Raw genomic sequence first — 17172 nt, 5'->3', positions numbered from 1 at the left:
GTCTATCTATACATATGAAGGGAGTATGTGTTTTGAGAGAGTGTGGCCAATACATTCATAAAATATAAACAGATATACTGTATATGATAGATGGGTAGCTTATATATATATATATATATATATATATATATATATATATATATATATATATATATATATATATATATATATATGAGATAGATGTGATATGATATAGACAAAGAGACATTGTTATTGTATCATAAAAGAAACATCAGTATATAACTCCAGTTTAAAAAGACATTTAAATGTATTTTCTTAATTTATTTTAGTAGTCGAGATACAGACAATACAAACAAGAGAAACACATCTATTGCAACGAATCGAACTTACAGACAAATAAATAACATAAAAGCAGATATTTACAAGTCTCTATCATGAAAAAAAAAAAAGAAGTCCATCCTGTAGACAGATATGTACAGAGAGAACGTAACGTTTACCTTCCAGTGTTTACAGATTTTGGATATAATAATAATCAGCATGGTAATAACAATTTATAGCTGTATAAAATGAGATAAATGAGTGTAGCTTATGTAAATCATTGTGCAGTTTACTCTTATTACATCGTTTAAGACTTAAATTTAAAAAAAAAAAAAATTAATCAAATAAACCAAAATAAATACATACAGCTACACTAGTCTCTCCCGACATCTAGTCAATAGAAAACAATTACAAATTGCCCTAGGAACGTATGAAATATACAATTCACATTTGATTTCCACTACACTTTGTCACCAGCAGTCCAGAAAAACTAATGATGCGGTTTTAATAAAAAATGATTTAATACACACAGAAAATAGCAATGAGGTATAAATAAAACACCAAATAAAAAAATTGACAACTTGAGTGATATGATGAATAAATAAAAAAAAATTATATATTAATAAAAGAAAAATGGGATGATATATGGTTTATTCTATGCAGGTTTGTGTTTGGCAACGTCTTGTGTTTGGCACAATAAATAAAATGATTACAACTTGATGTCATTGTAGTAGGAGGACGAATGAATTACCCTCGATCAGAGAAAAATATGACACAAATATGTGCAAGTTCCATATATAACTGTGGAATCCAATACTTGGGTGAGCTCCACTATGTAAACATTATTCTTTGCAAGTGGTGAATACACCAGGATTGATGCAGAAGACACATACGTTATAAATTAATCAATTCATAAATAAATATATAATTTAGTTAGTAAATTAATTAGGACAAGATGAGTTTTGCTGGTGACTTCAAAAACGGAACAAAAAAAAGTACAGTAATATCAGTGAATTATTGACAGTTTATTCAACATCCCTACCATAAATGATATTTTCCATGGGAGGAAGCGCTGTATGATTTTAGTTGGGAGCAGACAATATCTCCAACAGACTTGCTACAAATTAAATCTGCCATAAGAAGACAGCTGAGGATACTACTAGGTCCTGTTCTTCCAAGGCTAAATTTAGCCGCCATTAATAAGCATTCCATGGTGCTGAACCAACCATTGTCCATGATGCTGTAAAAGCTACTGTCCATGGTGCTGTCCATGGTGCTGGACCTACTGCTGTCCATAGTGCTGGTATCGCCACTGCTCATGGTGCTGGAACCGACACTGCTCATGGTGCTGAACCCAACAATGTCCATAATGCTGAACCCAACAATGTCCATGGTGCTGAACCCAATCATGTAAATGGTGTTAAACCACTCTCAATTGTGGCATTTAATTCAAGGTAGATGACTATGTAGTGAAGAGGTGAAACGCAAAATAGGATTAAATAGTTGTCAGTGCTGTGCCTTAAAGAGTTTTAGGATGTGTTCCGAACTTGGCAGCAAAACATAAATGGTTGGTAGTCCTAAGCACCATCTTGCACTTCTTCTTATGGGCAGAGCCTGTTGTTTCAACAGAAGATATAGGTGAAGTTCTAAAGACCACTGCAAAGGACTTGGTCATTAACTGTCTGTCCTTAAGGTGGCAAACCTTGGCTGATGGGCTGACTTTAAGCAGTGGCTGATTTAGGTGTGGGTGTAGAAGCCGTAATAACCAAGATCTTTGGCACAGTTCTTCTCACAGTCTCTAGAGGACAAAATTTCACTTTTGAGAGGTGAGGAGCTGCCAGACACAGCCGGGTCAGATGGGGAGAGTCGCCTTCTCTTTGCCTGCTCATAAATTCCAGAGTCGGAAGAGTCCATTGATTTGATTGAGGGAGGTGTTTCGATCCAGCTGGAATCAGATAGGTCTTTGGGTTTGGCGTCCTCTCCCAGTGGGGACCTATCTGCAGCTAACGTGTCGGCTTCTTCTGTACCAGTTAGGTAGGGGTTTGAAGCTCCTACCCTTGCCCCTGGGGCCCAGCAAGACAACACGGTTCCGGTTTTGGTGCAGTATTGGGGTGGGCTCCGCGCTCCCCACCCAGTCGGGTCACTGTAGTAACCCAAGGTGCGCCCCGCGCAGCCGGCCGTGGGCAGAGGAAGAGCCTTCACTCCCGCCGCTGCGTAAGACAATAAAGTGGCCGCGTTACCAGCGAAGTCTGTGGCAGTATCGTAGGCAGATGCAGTAGTAAAGTCCAGTCTATTATTAGCCGGGGTTACAAACCATCGTTGCGGAGAAGGGGCCCCCGGATCCTCACCCTGCTGTGGGGAAAGTAGCCCATTGGTATGAGGAACGCTGCGATCTGTACCTGGCCCTGGCACAGATCCTGGATGGTGGAAGCGAGTCTTTGCGTAGTTACTGACGAATTGGTCTTGGAGAAAGGAGCTGGCCATAGAGTACCGGGCACCGGGGACTATCTGAGATCTAGGGGAGTCATTGGGTGATGGAGTTAAGCGGTCTAGATCACAACCGGTGTAAATCCTGTAAGACAAATAATTGTCCTTAAATACATCAAGTAGAGATTGGAAAAATAGATAGAAATATAGCGAGATAGATAGATAGATAGATAGATAGATAGATAGATAGATAGATAGATAGATAGATAGATAGATAGATAGATAGATAGATATGAGATAGTGAGATAGATAGATAGATAGATAGATAGATAGATAGATAGATAGATAGATAGATAGATAGATAGATAGATAGATAGATAGATAGATAGATAGATAGATAGATAGTATTACTATTTCCCGACTACTATGATTATTATGACACTCTCTTCTAGACAATAAGTAATGTCTCAATGTCAGACAGCGGGTTATAAACAGCCGCCCTGCTGCAATACTTGCATTTCTATAGGTTCGCACAAGAATGTCCATAACAGCTCCTAATATTCTAGGAAAATACATATACAGGCATCTTGAAAATCATATTATTATTATTATTATTATTATTATTATTATTATGACTAATGATTAGTAGAAGTCTATAAACAACGTGGTAGTAATATTATTATTTGAGCGTTTTTATGGACTATGATGGACTTCTTCAGCCTGTAGCTATATAAACCTGTTTAGAATAATATATAAACTCCAATAATATACATATATGTTTTTTTATATTCATTATTTGCATTTATTTTTTCCATACTAGCTGTATAGCACTCATTGATTAGAGATTTTTTTATTTTATGGGCTATTTTTGTCATATTCACTTTATTTTATCCAACATACAAAATAAATGGCGGCGGCGACTTGCTCACACTTACAGGAGCCATACAGAGAGCGAATCCCCTACACACTGATTAATAGATGCTTTGAGTTGGTATAATAATATAATCAATAACTAACCAGCGTAATAAGGTTAATATCAGGTTAATAGATTTACTTACAGACTAATAATAAATAAGTGACAATTTGCAGGAGAAAAAAAAATCTATTTTTTTCCAAAATATATATGTGTGTGTGTGTGTGTGTGTGTGTGTGTGTGTGTGTGTGTGTGTGTGTGTGTGTGTGTGTGTGTGTGAGGATAGATAGATAGATAGATAGATAGATAGATAGATAGATAGATAGATAGATAGATAGATAGATAGATAGATAGATAGATAGATAGATAGATAGATAGATAGATAGATAGATTACTTTCTCCACTCTCTTTTACTTACGTATCATAATTGTCCCGAAATCCTTTTGCAAAGGGATTATGGTCAATTTTTAGTTGGGTTATCTACAAGGCAAAATACAATTTTTTTAGAATACAAACTTTCTGAATATATCTACAAAAATATATTGGAGAATCTCAAAAAAGATAACAAAAATAATTATTGAGTTGCCTTTGATCTAAGTTGTCTAATAATATACATTGTTAACTTTTGTTTATTTTTATTTTTTTGTGCTGAGGAATCCAAATTTATATCTTTACCATAAATAAAAAATAATCGTATATTTTATGTTTTGTTCATGTTGCCTCAACGCAACATTATTGTGATGAAAGGATCTACAAAACAGTTACGATAATAATAACAATTATAATAACATATAATAGTAGTAATGATAAACAATATAATAAATATGATTCGTCTTTGAGGCCTCAGTCATTCAATATGCATTCAACTTGAATTGAGATTTATTTGGTAGGGTCCCTATATAATGTAATGTATGACAAATACTACATTGATTGTCTATGTATATTCTTAAATTGTTTACAGCCGTAATGATGAAGATGTTACTTACTACCACCACAATGTTACTACTACTACTAATAATAATTACACCAATGCATATTTTTGATGATATTTTAATGTATACTGTTATTTATCATGTATCTCCATTTGTCATAATCCTCATTTACCACTAGGCGTTTAAATGATATAAGTGTATATTTACATCAGTATTCTGGTAGGCAGTGACAGCAATAAACTGGGTCTCCGGGAAGGTAAAGGTTTGCACTCTGCCAGGTTGACTGGTATCTTCTGTGCCATCTTCATTCACCTCCACAACATGAAGCCGGGGCTGGTACTTGTGTAATGATTGCAATACAACCATCTACCAAAACACCATGAGAAATCAGGTTACATCAATGTGAGGTACAGATACACACTGTGCGATATCAATGCAGATGCATGTACAATAAATTATGCAATAATGATGCATTGTAAAAATGCATATGATAGATAGATAGACAGACAGACAGACAGACAGACAGACAGACAGACAGATAGATAGATAGATAGATAGATAGATAGATAGATAGATAGATAGATAGAATGTAAAACCATCAAGATACAGATACACACTGTGTGATATCAATGCGGACACATGCATAATAAAGTATGCAATAACAATGCATTGTACAAATAGATGATAGATAGATAGATAGATAGATAGATAGATAGATAGATAGATAGATAGATAGATAGATAGATAGATAGATAGATAGATAGATAGATAGATAGATAGATAGATAGAACATGATAAACCATAGTGGAAGGTTTAGGTACATAAAACACTATAGAATTATTTCACAATACTCCAGAATAATCCCTATGTGCAGACAGGACTTGGATTGCTGCAGCTCCTGCACGATGCACACATGCACAGTAATTTATTCCAGGCTGATTTGTATATCTGAAAGTGTTTGAAATGGATCTTGCAGATGGTGTACAATGACACACATGCTATAAATATATCCCATGCTGGGGGATGATAGAGGGCTGGGGACTCAGTACAGGGGCTGCACTTACAATACACAACTGCTGCTACTGCTGAGTACAACTTCTAATTAGGATTGTCGCACTGACCTGTCCAGTATTGTTGGAGGCCCCTTTATTGTTAGTAAGTTTCATCTTCCCAAATGAGATTTCCTGGCGCATCCAGTGAGCTCCTGTGTTAGGGGAATCCGGGTGCATGTAAACCCTGTTACCTGTTCCAAAAACATAGGTATACATGATATACAAGACTTGCATTGTGATATCAGTCCCTTCATTAGAGTTACATGAATTCCATCATTTGCATATTATTTTCTCTAGCACCCAACTCCCTTTTCCTGTCATCTGCTCATAAAATCCCAGGCTTTTTCCAGATTACAAAAGACTCTAATTAAGGTTTCTCACCTAAAAGAGTGTCAGCGATTAAAAAGGGAAAGTGTTAATTGGGACTTGCCTTGTACATTGGTGTCCGCTTTGCCACAAGGAACCCATTTGCCCCCTTGAAATCTCCAGTGATTGGGATCGGCAAGAATCACATCTACAAAAATATTATAATGTGCTGTTGGGTCCAGACCGGAGATGTTAAAACTTAGGAAGGGAAACATACGTCTAGTGCACAGAAGAAAGCAGAAAGAGAGAGAGAGAGGGGAAAAAAAGAGATTATTTTTTAATTAAAAAGGAGAAAAAAAAGGATACACTTTAAATTTAAAAAAAATTATTAATAATACAAATGATAATAATATTAATATCTATATATTGAATATTTCATATCGTGCAGTAAGTGCAAATGATGAATTATTGAAAAATGTGATAAAATATAATAAGAAGATTTGGTAGTATTCAGTAAATTAAATGTTATCTTTTTCCAAAACAAATACGATAGTATAAAAAAGTTTGATACAAAAACTGTATATACTCATAAGTTTTTACTGAAAATACAAATTAAAAAAAAATTAAAAATAGGGAAAACTAGTTCTTCAAGCAAAGACTGTCAATGTAAAAGTCGTAATTGGGAATCACGTAAACATAAAAAAATATATATATAAAAATGTAACACAAAATATAACAATGTATAAAATAGAAAAACATTACATATATATATATATATATATATATATATATATATATATATATATATATATATATATGTGTGTATATATATATATGTGTGTATGTATGTATATATATATATATACATATATATATAATACACGTGTGTGTATATATGTATATAATAAATATACGTGTGTACATATATATATATATTTTAATTATACAAAGCTTGTTTTATGAATAGCTTTTTTAAAAAAAATAATAATTCTGTGTGTTAAAATGTTGTAGTAATATAATTTTCGAATGTATTGATGTCTTGTTCAGTATTAATAGTTAATGATATCTAGATATGACAAATTAAGGAATATATATAATAATACAAAGAATAATAAAAACAACAATAATAATAATAATAATATAAAGAAATAATAATAATAATAACAACAATAATAAATAATAATAATAATAATATAAATAATACTACTAGCAGCCTGCAGAGCAATAGAGCAAAACTGTCTAATCGAAACATTTCAGACATGGCATAGATTGTATCAGGCTGGCACGGTACCCACCTGCCCTGCTTTGTGATAATCATCTCAGTCTGGTGCCTGTGAAACTTGAGCCACAGTGGTCTGTTACATAGATAGACCTGAGCTTTGCCAGGGACCAGTCCAGGCTGCGCGGTGGAGAACTGGTAGAAAGGTGCTCCTTGATAGGAGTGCCCGTACTGCTGCGTGTAAGGGTATCCGGTGCCTGGGTATCCGGTGCCAGGGGAGGAATTGCCCAGGAGGCTGTTGTAAGCTCCATTGGTGATGACTGGGTGGTGAGCCATGTAGCGGCTGGGACTCCCGATGGTGAAGGCTGGGTGAGCCGGTCCATGCTGACTTGGATAAGGGAACATAGTAGTTGGAGCTGCAGAAGACTGGGACTGACTGGACTGAGGGAGGAGATAGCGATCTGCTGCAGATCCATCGAAATTATGACGAATCTCAGAGACCCCATCTAAGACAGGAGACAGCTTACTCCTCTGTCCGTCCCCTGGTGCCTCCTTGGAGTCAGGGAAATTGTCTGGATCTGACTGATTCGTCATCCCCCTGGTAGTTTTTTTCAGAGGTGAACTTCTCTCCAGGTTGTCAGAAGTGGAGATAATGGGATGTTCATGCAAAGCAAGCTCAGAGGCTCCTGGATGGGGGTAACTGCTGTTGACACTCAGGAATTTCTTGGAGAGCATCATAGAGGGAGAGATGCAATGATCCAACTGCATAGCTAGCACCAAACTAACCCCTCAGCCCTTACATGGAGAGCAGCCATCCAGGGGAACAATTAATGCCTCCTAATCTCCAACCCTTGGTGCTGCCTCTCACATCTCCTTTTCTTGGGGCTCACAGATTGGCCAATTGACTCCATGCAGCAATAAGACAACATTTTGATCCTGCTGCATGGAGAACTGATGAGACAGCTCCTACCATTGGTTAACTGCTGACAGTCAATTAATTAGAGAGGCATTAATTAGGATAATCACCTGGCGCCTGGATGGCAAATTAGGGAAGAGTTTATTATTATGAGCAAGAAGTAGATAAAGTGTCTTGTGTTTGGGTACTGGAAGAAGGATCTCATCACCTTTAGCTTGGAGGACCTGTTGAAGGACTGGCTAAGAATTATCTCTATTTAGTGTGACACTGGTGCAGCCTCTTAATATTCTGGGTGGGGGAGGGGGAGGATGTTAGGGTGGAGCAGGTCAGGTGCAAATTGCTCCATCTTTGCCAGTGCAGTCACAGTGGTCAGGGATAGGACATTGTGTGTTACAAATTCGTATTATTTGAGCATCTTCAACTCTCAGCTGCAAGTCTCTTCCTTCTTCTAAGCAAGTGAATAGAAAAAAACAAAACTATCTAGCATCTGCTGGGGCTGTGTGATCTCAGGCGAGAGAGGGAATATTGAGTCCTTGGATAGGATCTGAAATAATTATAAGCTGCTGACTTGAAGTGACTTGATGCATTTGTAGTGATGTTTATGACATCTCTGATAAATAAATATTTCATCTGTGTCCCTGGAGCAGGAGGAGAGAAAACCTCAGACCCGTGAGCCTTTAAATTGGAAGACACTCAGGTCTTTGTTCCATCAGTGTAACACCCTCCAAATTTATAGAGGAACTCTCCTAGACCAAGCCCACCCCACCGACAGTCTGATCACAATATAATGGGGGAGAACAATTGGATGACAAATGTCATAATTTGCAGAATATCTTTATTATTTTTCTAATGAAAATTGCTACAGGAAATTATTATGTTGCTTCCCATCATTTGTAAGACCTATAGGTAAACTGAACAGGCTCATGATTTAGGATGTCTATCTAGCAGTTCGTCAACTACTACTACTCCCATCAAATCAATTGCAACTTGAGGCTCCTTGTTTTAATTAGTTGTATTAATAAGGAACTGTTTCTCTGTTTTAGTAAATATTTTCATTTTCCATAAAATAACAATTCCGGAGCATCTTTTCTTAGAACTCTGCATTTTGCCATTCCTCGGTTATTCCTCCTGGAAATGTATTAATATATAGACAACTGGGCATTATCATCAGGGCTGTATTTACTGCTAGGCACTCAAGGGAAGGTGCCTAGTGCGGAACTATTCAGGGGGCTGCACTCTATGCTGTTTTGTTTTTAAATTTGACCAATATATGTTTAAAGCAGTCTTTGTGGATAACAGTCTCTCTCTGTGGATAACAGTCTCTCTCTGTGTATAGCAGTCTCTCTGTGTATTGCTGGACCTAAGGTGGCAGGATTACCGGTCATCAGCAGCACAGAGAATGAGGGAATGAGCAATAGCCTTAATGTTTGCTGATGACATGTAATCTAGTTACATTGTAATAAATCTATGAGAACACAGAAAGACCACCTGTGTCTTACAGCATCTATTCTGCCCCCCCTTTCCCAGAGAGTCCTGAACTCTCTCGAGAACCAGCAATAAATCTGGGGGTGTATCAATGATCTTACCCCTGCAATAAGAGCCTGAAGTCATGGACCAGTAAAGGCCCTTTTACACTGGCCAATTATCGGGCAAACGAGCGTTCAGAGAATTCTCGTTCCTGATAATTGTTCTGTGTAAACAGGGCAACGATCAGCTGATGAACGGGCACAGCTCGTTTATCGGCTGATTGTATCGTTTTAAATGGCCAAGATATTATCATAGTCGACAGCACATCTTCCTGTGTAAACGATAGAAATGTATGGGGACGAGCGATCGTAGTAACAAGTGCTTGTCCCCATACATAGCTCCTCATGAAAGGAGCAAATTAGCGCCCATCAACCAGATGTCTCGTCTATCAACGCTTGTTTACACAGCCCTCGCCGGGCCGTGTAATATCAGCTTTAGTGTATGTGTGTATGCAAATGCAATTATGTATGAATATATATATGTAGTGACTCTGTGTATGTCCCTACATGCCAGAGTGCCCCCCATAAACCACACCAGTAGAGTGCCTTTCATAAATCACGCTGGTGGAGGGCCCCCATAAACAATGCCTGAAGAATGCCTCTTAAAAAGGTCCCCCATAACGACGCCAACAGGATATTGGAAAGTGCTGTCACATGAGCATTTAATTGCAATATTATTTGCATATAATATAACGGTTACCAAGCAAAAATAGTAGCATCTTCAGGGTCTAATGAGCTGTAAATATGGACCTGGTTACAATTCCCCTTGTCAATAGGCTGGGTGCCCACACAATCTCACGCTGTCAGGACTATGTAGGGACAAGAACTGTTGTTAAGGTAATTGTTACACACAACATTCTGGGGACTATTCAAATCAATGGCCCTTTGCTTAGAATGTGTCAGAAATTTCCACTAATAGAAAGCTCTAGAGTCTAAGGGTCGGCCGGCAGCGGAGTGTCATTCGCGAGCCGCCCGCAAATCGCAGGCCGTGCACATGGCCGCGTCCATTATTTCCTACGAGCCTGGACCGCAGAACACGGGCGTAATAAGACATTCCCGTTCTTTCTGCGGTCCGGGCTCCTGGGCCATGCACGGACTGTGGAAACCACAGTCGTGTGCATGGCTCCATAGGAATGAATGGGGCCGCAATTCTCCCGTGGATTTTCGGGATAATTTCGGCCGCAAAAGCACGGTTGTGTGCATGCGGCCTAAGAGGTTTAGGAGCTCCACAAAACATTGCAGCTCTTTAATTTTGGAAATCAGTGATGATACTATTTCATGGCTTCCAATATAATCTTCTAATCGTTCAGATCACCAATTGTGATCCAGAATTTCATCAGTGGACAATTATGTCTTCACAATGTCACAACTCTCGGAAGGTACTGATTCTACTTGCGGAGCAGTAGGGAGCCTAAAGGGTAATGCTCCCTAGGAAAAAGTATAAAAAATAGATTTCCTCCAGTAGGAACAAATCGGTCTCTCTAGTACCACCTATTGGTGACTATTCTGTAAATCAATGTCCAACCCCTTAAAGGGAACCTGTCACCAGCATTTCACCTATTAAACCGACTATACCTGGTGGTAGTGGGTGAAAAATCATTTCTATATAACCTATAATTGTCTTCTTAGTCGGCTCTGTAGCTTTAGTATTTAGCTTTTTAGTGTTCCCACATCATATGCTAATGAGCAGAAAAGAGTCAGATCTTCATTTGAAAAGAGTCAAATCTTCGTTTGGAAACAGTCATATCTTCATTCCTCAAGTCTTTCCGGGTTTACCACGCCTCCTTACTTTTGATTGACAGCTCCTCGCCTTCCCCCAGCACACACAATCCTGCGCTTGTGCATTGATGTCCTCTTTTGGTGTGTGCGCACAAAGGGACACCGCATAATTACGATAAAAGGCGCAAAACGTTTGCAGACCGATATTTACAGTCGGAAGAGGAGTTTAGGAGCGGGGATAACGGCAATTAACTTTTTATAGCAGCGGCCAGTGAGGGAGAAGTAAAGTTCAATAGGTGAAATGCTGGTGACAGGTTCCCTTTAAGCCATCGAAAAAGGGAACTGCAGCACTCAAGATAATCCAATGAAGTGTATTTGCATAAAAACACTTGCAACGTTTCAACCCATGAATGGGTCTTTATCAAGCATTAACCCCTTAAACCAGTAAACATGACTTGGATTATCAGCCAAACTAGAGACACCCATGTGTAGACAGCACTGTTTTGAAGTAGTTTCTCCTCATCAGTGTAGAGTAGGGTGCTGGCAGCATGGTGGCTGTGGTTAGCACTATTGCTGTGCAGCGCTGGGGTCCTGGGTTCAAATCCAATGTCTGCATGGGTTTCCTCATAGTACTCTTGCTTTGGTTGGCTGTGTCAGAGATCATCTGTATGGACTCTAAGAAGAAAACTGGCGTCAGCTTTATCTATTCTTATTAACTGGGTTATTGAAGTGTCTACTTTAGGCCTTGTTCATTCACACAATGCACATATGGTCCATTTTTTTTAATTCTTTTTTTACGAAATTTAGGGTTAGATATTAAAAAAAAAATGTCCTTCTGTTTTGGATCCACAACTGCCTAGAATAAATGTTTACAAATAATATACAGGTGACTGATTAATGATTAAAAGGAATGTATCATCAGAAAATGACATTTAAATCCAGGTTTTAATTTATATAACTATAATTTATTTATGTGACTATCCATATTAAAAAACCCAAACCTGAAATATTCCAGTTTACATACTGACCACTGGAGCACTCACACAATAGGCAGACACTTTCTGTTTCCCACAGCCTACTTGTCAGCTTTGCTGTGTAGACTGGTATAGGATAAGTAGAGCCACTTCATTATTTTTAGATGGTTGGTGAGTTAATGACGGCTCTATTGTACTGCTGGAGGCCGAGATCACTATATGCATCACTATATACACACACAGATGAGACTGTATGCAACTCTCCTGTCTCCTGTTTTCATACCCATTTATATTTTTATTGCGTGTGCTGTATTTTTCAATACGCAGCATGTTTCAATGGATCTGTATTGGTACCATTTTACTGTGCAGAATGGATTATCCATTAAATAGTAAGTGAACAATTGATGGGATTCTTAGATTTCTTGCACATTTTATGTATTTCAGGTCATAAATAGAATGAGTACTTTTAGTTTTCAGCTCCCTGCCTGGGTGTCGGTTGCTATTACTGCCACTGATACATATCACAATGCTAGAAATTCAATAGGGACCCTGATGGGAGGAGTTAGTTCAATTAATTAGGTGTAAATTAGGTATAAAACATATTTGCCTTGGGGAGATGAGATGTATCTGATGCCAACGAAACTGTAAATTGTGTGCAGTTTGCTTTTTATGGAAAGCTAAGCAATGCAATTATTACAGCTACAACTGGAAGTCATTGCATGATGAAAAAAATCCCACAATAATTCCTTGAAACTTAACACATTGCCGCCATAGTTAATCACAGACATGGAGCATAATCGCATGGTGTAATGAATGTACTTTTACACCACATTCTTGGATTTGTGGCATCTGTCACTATTAAAGGGGTAGATTAAGATTGGAAAACATAGACTGCTTCTCTTTTTTTTCTCCCACAAAAACAGTGCCACTCTTGTCCAAGGGCTGTCTCTGGCATTGCAGCTCACCCCCATTTAAGTGAACAGGGCTGAGCTGCAATACCACGCACAGCCCACGAGGAGGCGCGGTTTCTAGAAGAAAGCAATTAGGCTCTTCCGATCTCATACATCTTGAAGTACCTTTGTCATCAATTTAAGTGCTGTCCGAAGACTGGTCCGATTTTTATTTTATTTTTAAATCTCCTACAATCTGCTTTCCTGACATGTCTGTTTAAGAAAATACTTGTATTCCCATGGAATAACAATTCTGGACCATCCTTTTTAGAACGGTGTTGTTGTTCCTCTGTTATTCCTCCTGGAAATGTATGAATAATTTGACAATTGGGGTTAATATTCTCCTTCTCACTGGATCTTGTCCCTATTCATCTTGACCATGTACAATCAGTGGCAGACGGTGTAGGGAAAAACCCCAATTGACAAGATGAATGGTAACGCCTAGTTAATTTATTCATACATTTCCATGAGTAATAACAAAGGAATGACGCAAAGTTAAAGCTCCAAAATTGTTATTTTATGGGGAATACATTTATTTACAGAAATGACAGGAGAGCAGACAGGTCCTAGTTAAGTTGTGTTAATTCTAGAAGACGTTATTATTTTAGTAAATCCCTTCCTTAGATGGATAATGGAAGGATAATTATTATTATTTGCGATCAAGTTGATTTAAACTACGGCCAACCATATGAATACGGTTTCACCAGAAAGTTGCATCTTCAGTTTAGTTCCTCAATGTTATGGTTTTTCATATTCATCTTTTTGCTGGCGCTCAGAAGACATAAATTAGGTGGAATAGTCAGCCCCCTAGGGTGCCTAGGAGGGGAGGGGGTGTAATTTATAGATGAAAGAAATTTCCCTGTAAAGCTAACTGGATGCTATAGGTGACTGGGTACGATGAACATTTCAAGGACCGAAGACTGGGTGCATTGTGAAACCCCTGCCTTTGGCACCAAGGGAGCTGGTCCGCCCCTGTGGGCACTCCTCATAAAATGTCCAATATAAAGTAGCTTCAGATCGATCATTTACCGATTTCACATAATAGCATCAAATTCTATGTAACTATAGTCACACAAGTATCATTTCTGTGAAATGCCCCATTATATTTAATTACAGATGAAGTAGACTGCAGTGTACATATTGAAGAATCCTATTGTTACAACCATGCCGGACAATGGTAAGAGTTCAATGATTAATTATATAACTGGTGCTACGTGATGAACCTAACATGGCAGGATTCAATGAAAATAGTTTCATATATTCTAGAAATGTTGAGTTCTCTTCTGAGTTAATAATACATCTCTACTCCGGGGACAGAGGACAGGTGGATATACAAGTGCCAGGATTGTGTCACATATTCATACTGGCCAGCCCTTAGGGGTCTATAGACCACTATAGTCATACCCAGTCCGGCTCTGCTCAATCATGTACAGACTCAGGTCGTGTATGGTGAGATATTGAGAACGGATTATCAGAAGCGCTTGATATATTATGGATTAAAGGCGTTTTCCAAGACTAATATCGACAGCCTAACCCAAGTATCAATATCTCATCGGTGGGTGAGAGGCCCAGTGCCTAACCGCTCAGCTGCATAAAAGGGCAGAGGCGTTCCGGCAAGAGCAGCATCTCCTTCACCATTTACCCGGGCGCAGCACCGTGCAGTTCATTGTGGCTGTGCCTTATACTGCAGCCTATAGCTCCGTCCCAATCAAGTTATTGGGTATTTAGATGCAGGTCTAGGGCAGCTCTGCTCCAAGGCTTTTTGCAGTATGTCGCTGCCGCCACCACCAACCAACTGGGGCAAGTCCCACCAACCATCAATGTTGGGTGCGTTTCCTTTCCGCCTCTTCTTTGGTACTTCAGTGGATGTGATTGCATTTCATAATGTAGCTTTATTTGGGCATTTTACATATTAACTTAAAGGAGTTTTCCGAGTCATTTAAAAAATTGGCCAATGTAGGAGGGATGCAATAAAACAAAGCCATTACTTACCTCACAGATCCCCATCGTTCCAGCTGCGTATTGACATAGCTGCAGCGATGACGTGCCCATATACCAACATGATGCAGCAGCACAGGCCTCAGCGATCCTGTGCCGTATACCCACTGAGACCAGTGATTGGCAGCAGCGATCATGTGGGGATACGAGCACATCATTCTGCATGTCCGTACACAGCGATGTTGAGGATGGAAAGCATCATTTTTACACCCCCCCCCCCCTACCATGACCAATTTTTCTTTTAAATAACTAGGAAAACCCCTTTAAAAAACTCTGCTGAAGTTGCAGAACCCTTTTAATTAGTTTCTTAGAGATTTCTAAAGAAAGTGCCACTCGTCTATAGGTGGTGTCTGGTATTGCAGCCCTTGCAATTCTGGACATAGAAAACCCCTTCAGGTTATGAGATTAGAAATAAAAAAAAATTAAAAAAAGGGGTGTGCTATTTTATTCTTCTAGAACTTTTTAGGAGAACTTGGTGAAAGTTGTGGTCTGCAGCAATTAGCAGTCTCCTATCTAGATTGTATGAACAGAGCATTAGATACAGGGAATTTAGGTGTCTGTAAATGTGTTTGTTGGCCATGTGGGTCAAATGAACATTTGGGATTTCCACGAAGACTATGAACTTGCCTACAATTGAGGTTTATGTAGGGTATCATTGTGATGGTGTCATTATCAATGTCCCCCGAATGCAATTCTAAGGCTGGGTTCACACGACCATGTTACGTCCGTAATGTACGGAACGTATTTCGGCCGGAAGACCCGGACCGAACTCAGTGCAGGGAGCCGGGCTCCTAGCATCATAGTGATGTACGATGCTAGGAGTCCCTGCCTCGCTGCAGGACAACTGTCCCGTACTGTAATCATGATTACAGTACGGGACAGTAGTTCCACGCAGAGGAAGGGACTCCGAGCGTCGTACATCACTATGATGCTAGGAGCCCGGCTCCCTGCACTGAGTTCGGTCCGGGTCTTCCGGCCGAAATACGTTCCGTACATTACGGACGTAACATGGTCGTGTGAACCCAGCCTTATATTTTAGCCAAGGAGTGTAGAAGAACCAATGCAGTGCAGAAGATCTCCATGCTGTAGCTGAAATAGTTGCAATCCGTTATGAGCTAAATCCCTATGGAAGGTCAACTACGCCACTTAGCCTTCATTCCAGTCACAGCTCGTACTGTGAATCGCCGACACACTTGTAGTGGCGGTTCACAGTATCACAGCCTTCTCCCCATTCACGTGGGTATGTTCACATGTGCACGTCCGATACGCCTGAAATTACGGAGCTGTTTTCAGGAGAAAACAGCTCCTGAATTTCAGACGTAATGGCATGTTGCCGGCGTTTTTTGCTGCGTCCATTACGGACGTAATTGGAGCTGTTTTTCAATGGAGTCAATGGAAAACGGCTCCAATTACGTCCCAAGAAGTGACAGGCAATTCTTTGACGCGGGCGTCTTTTTTACACGCCGTCTTTTAAAAAAAATGACCGTCGGCACAGAACATCGTAAAACCCATTCAAATGAATGGGCAGATGTTTGCCGGCCCATTGGAGCCGTATTTTCGGACGTAGTTCGAGGTTAAAACGCCCGAATTACGTCCGTAAATAGGGTGTGTGAACCCAGCCTAATACTGGGAATCACTGCTACAAGTGTGTCGGCGATTCACAGTGCGAGCAGGTAAGGAATGAATGGGAAGCAGCGCTCACACGAGTACCGCAGCCCCTTCAAAATAGAGGATAGGCCGGGGGTGCCAGGTGTCTGCCCCCCTGACCGATACGAAATTGATGACCTATCCTCAGGATAGGCCATAAATTTCTTATGACTGGACAATCCCTTTAAAAAAACAGAGAGCATATAATAAAGCTGTAGAATAGTTCAATAATTAAGTTTTAATTATAATAAAAATTGGATAACTCCTTTTTAAGCTAAGTTTTACAGGGAAAAAAAAAAATACAAAAGACTGGA

At 39.2% G+C, this 17172-nt stretch overlaps 1 protein-coding gene across 1 annotated transcript; it reads right to left on the bottom strand.

The window, feature by feature from the left end:
* Nucleotides 1-297: 297 nt before the first annotated feature.
* On the bottom strand, nucleotides 298-8010 carry TBR1 (T-box brain transcription factor 1). The gene is made up of 6 exons (XM_075831100.1): nucleotides 7205-8010; nucleotides 6034-6188; nucleotides 5673-5794; nucleotides 4759-4917; nucleotides 4038-4099; nucleotides 298-2851 (listed from the first exon to the last, which is right to left on the bottom strand). The coding sequence occupies exons 1-6, from the start codon at nucleotides 7894-7896 to the stop codon at nucleotides 2017-2019; spliced, it is 2025 nt and encodes a 674-aa protein (XP_075687215.1). The 5' UTR covers nucleotides 7897-8010; the 3' UTR covers nucleotides 298-2016.
* Between the last annotated feature and the right edge of the window lie 9162 nt (nucleotides 8011-17172).

Source organism: Rhinoderma darwinii, chromosome 6, assembly GCF_050947455.1.
Source record: "Rhinoderma darwinii isolate aRhiDar2 chromosome 6, aRhiDar2.hap1, whole genome shotgun sequence".
NCBI classification, from domain to species: domain Eukaryota; kingdom Metazoa; phylum Chordata; class Amphibia; order Anura; family Rhinodermatidae; genus Rhinoderma; species Rhinoderma darwinii.
This window is presented reverse-complemented; position numbering and strand designations above follow the sequence as displayed.

What these genes read in the sequence shown, in the direction of transcription:
- TBR1 (XM_075831100.1), bottom strand. Translation starts at nt 7,896, where the DNA reads ATGCAGTTGGATCATTGCATCTCTCCCTCTATGATGCTCTCCAAGAAA. An exon ending in ATTATCACAAAGCAGGGCAG is followed by an intron (nt 6,189 to 7,204) that starts GTGGGTACCGTG and finishes TCTGTGCACTAG; the next exon opens with ACGTATGTTTCCCTTCCTAA. An exon ending in CTGCCTACCAGAATACTGAT is followed by an intron (nt 4,100 to 4,758) that starts GTAAATATACAC and finishes TTTGCCTTGTAG; the next exon opens with ATAACCCAACTAAAAATTGA.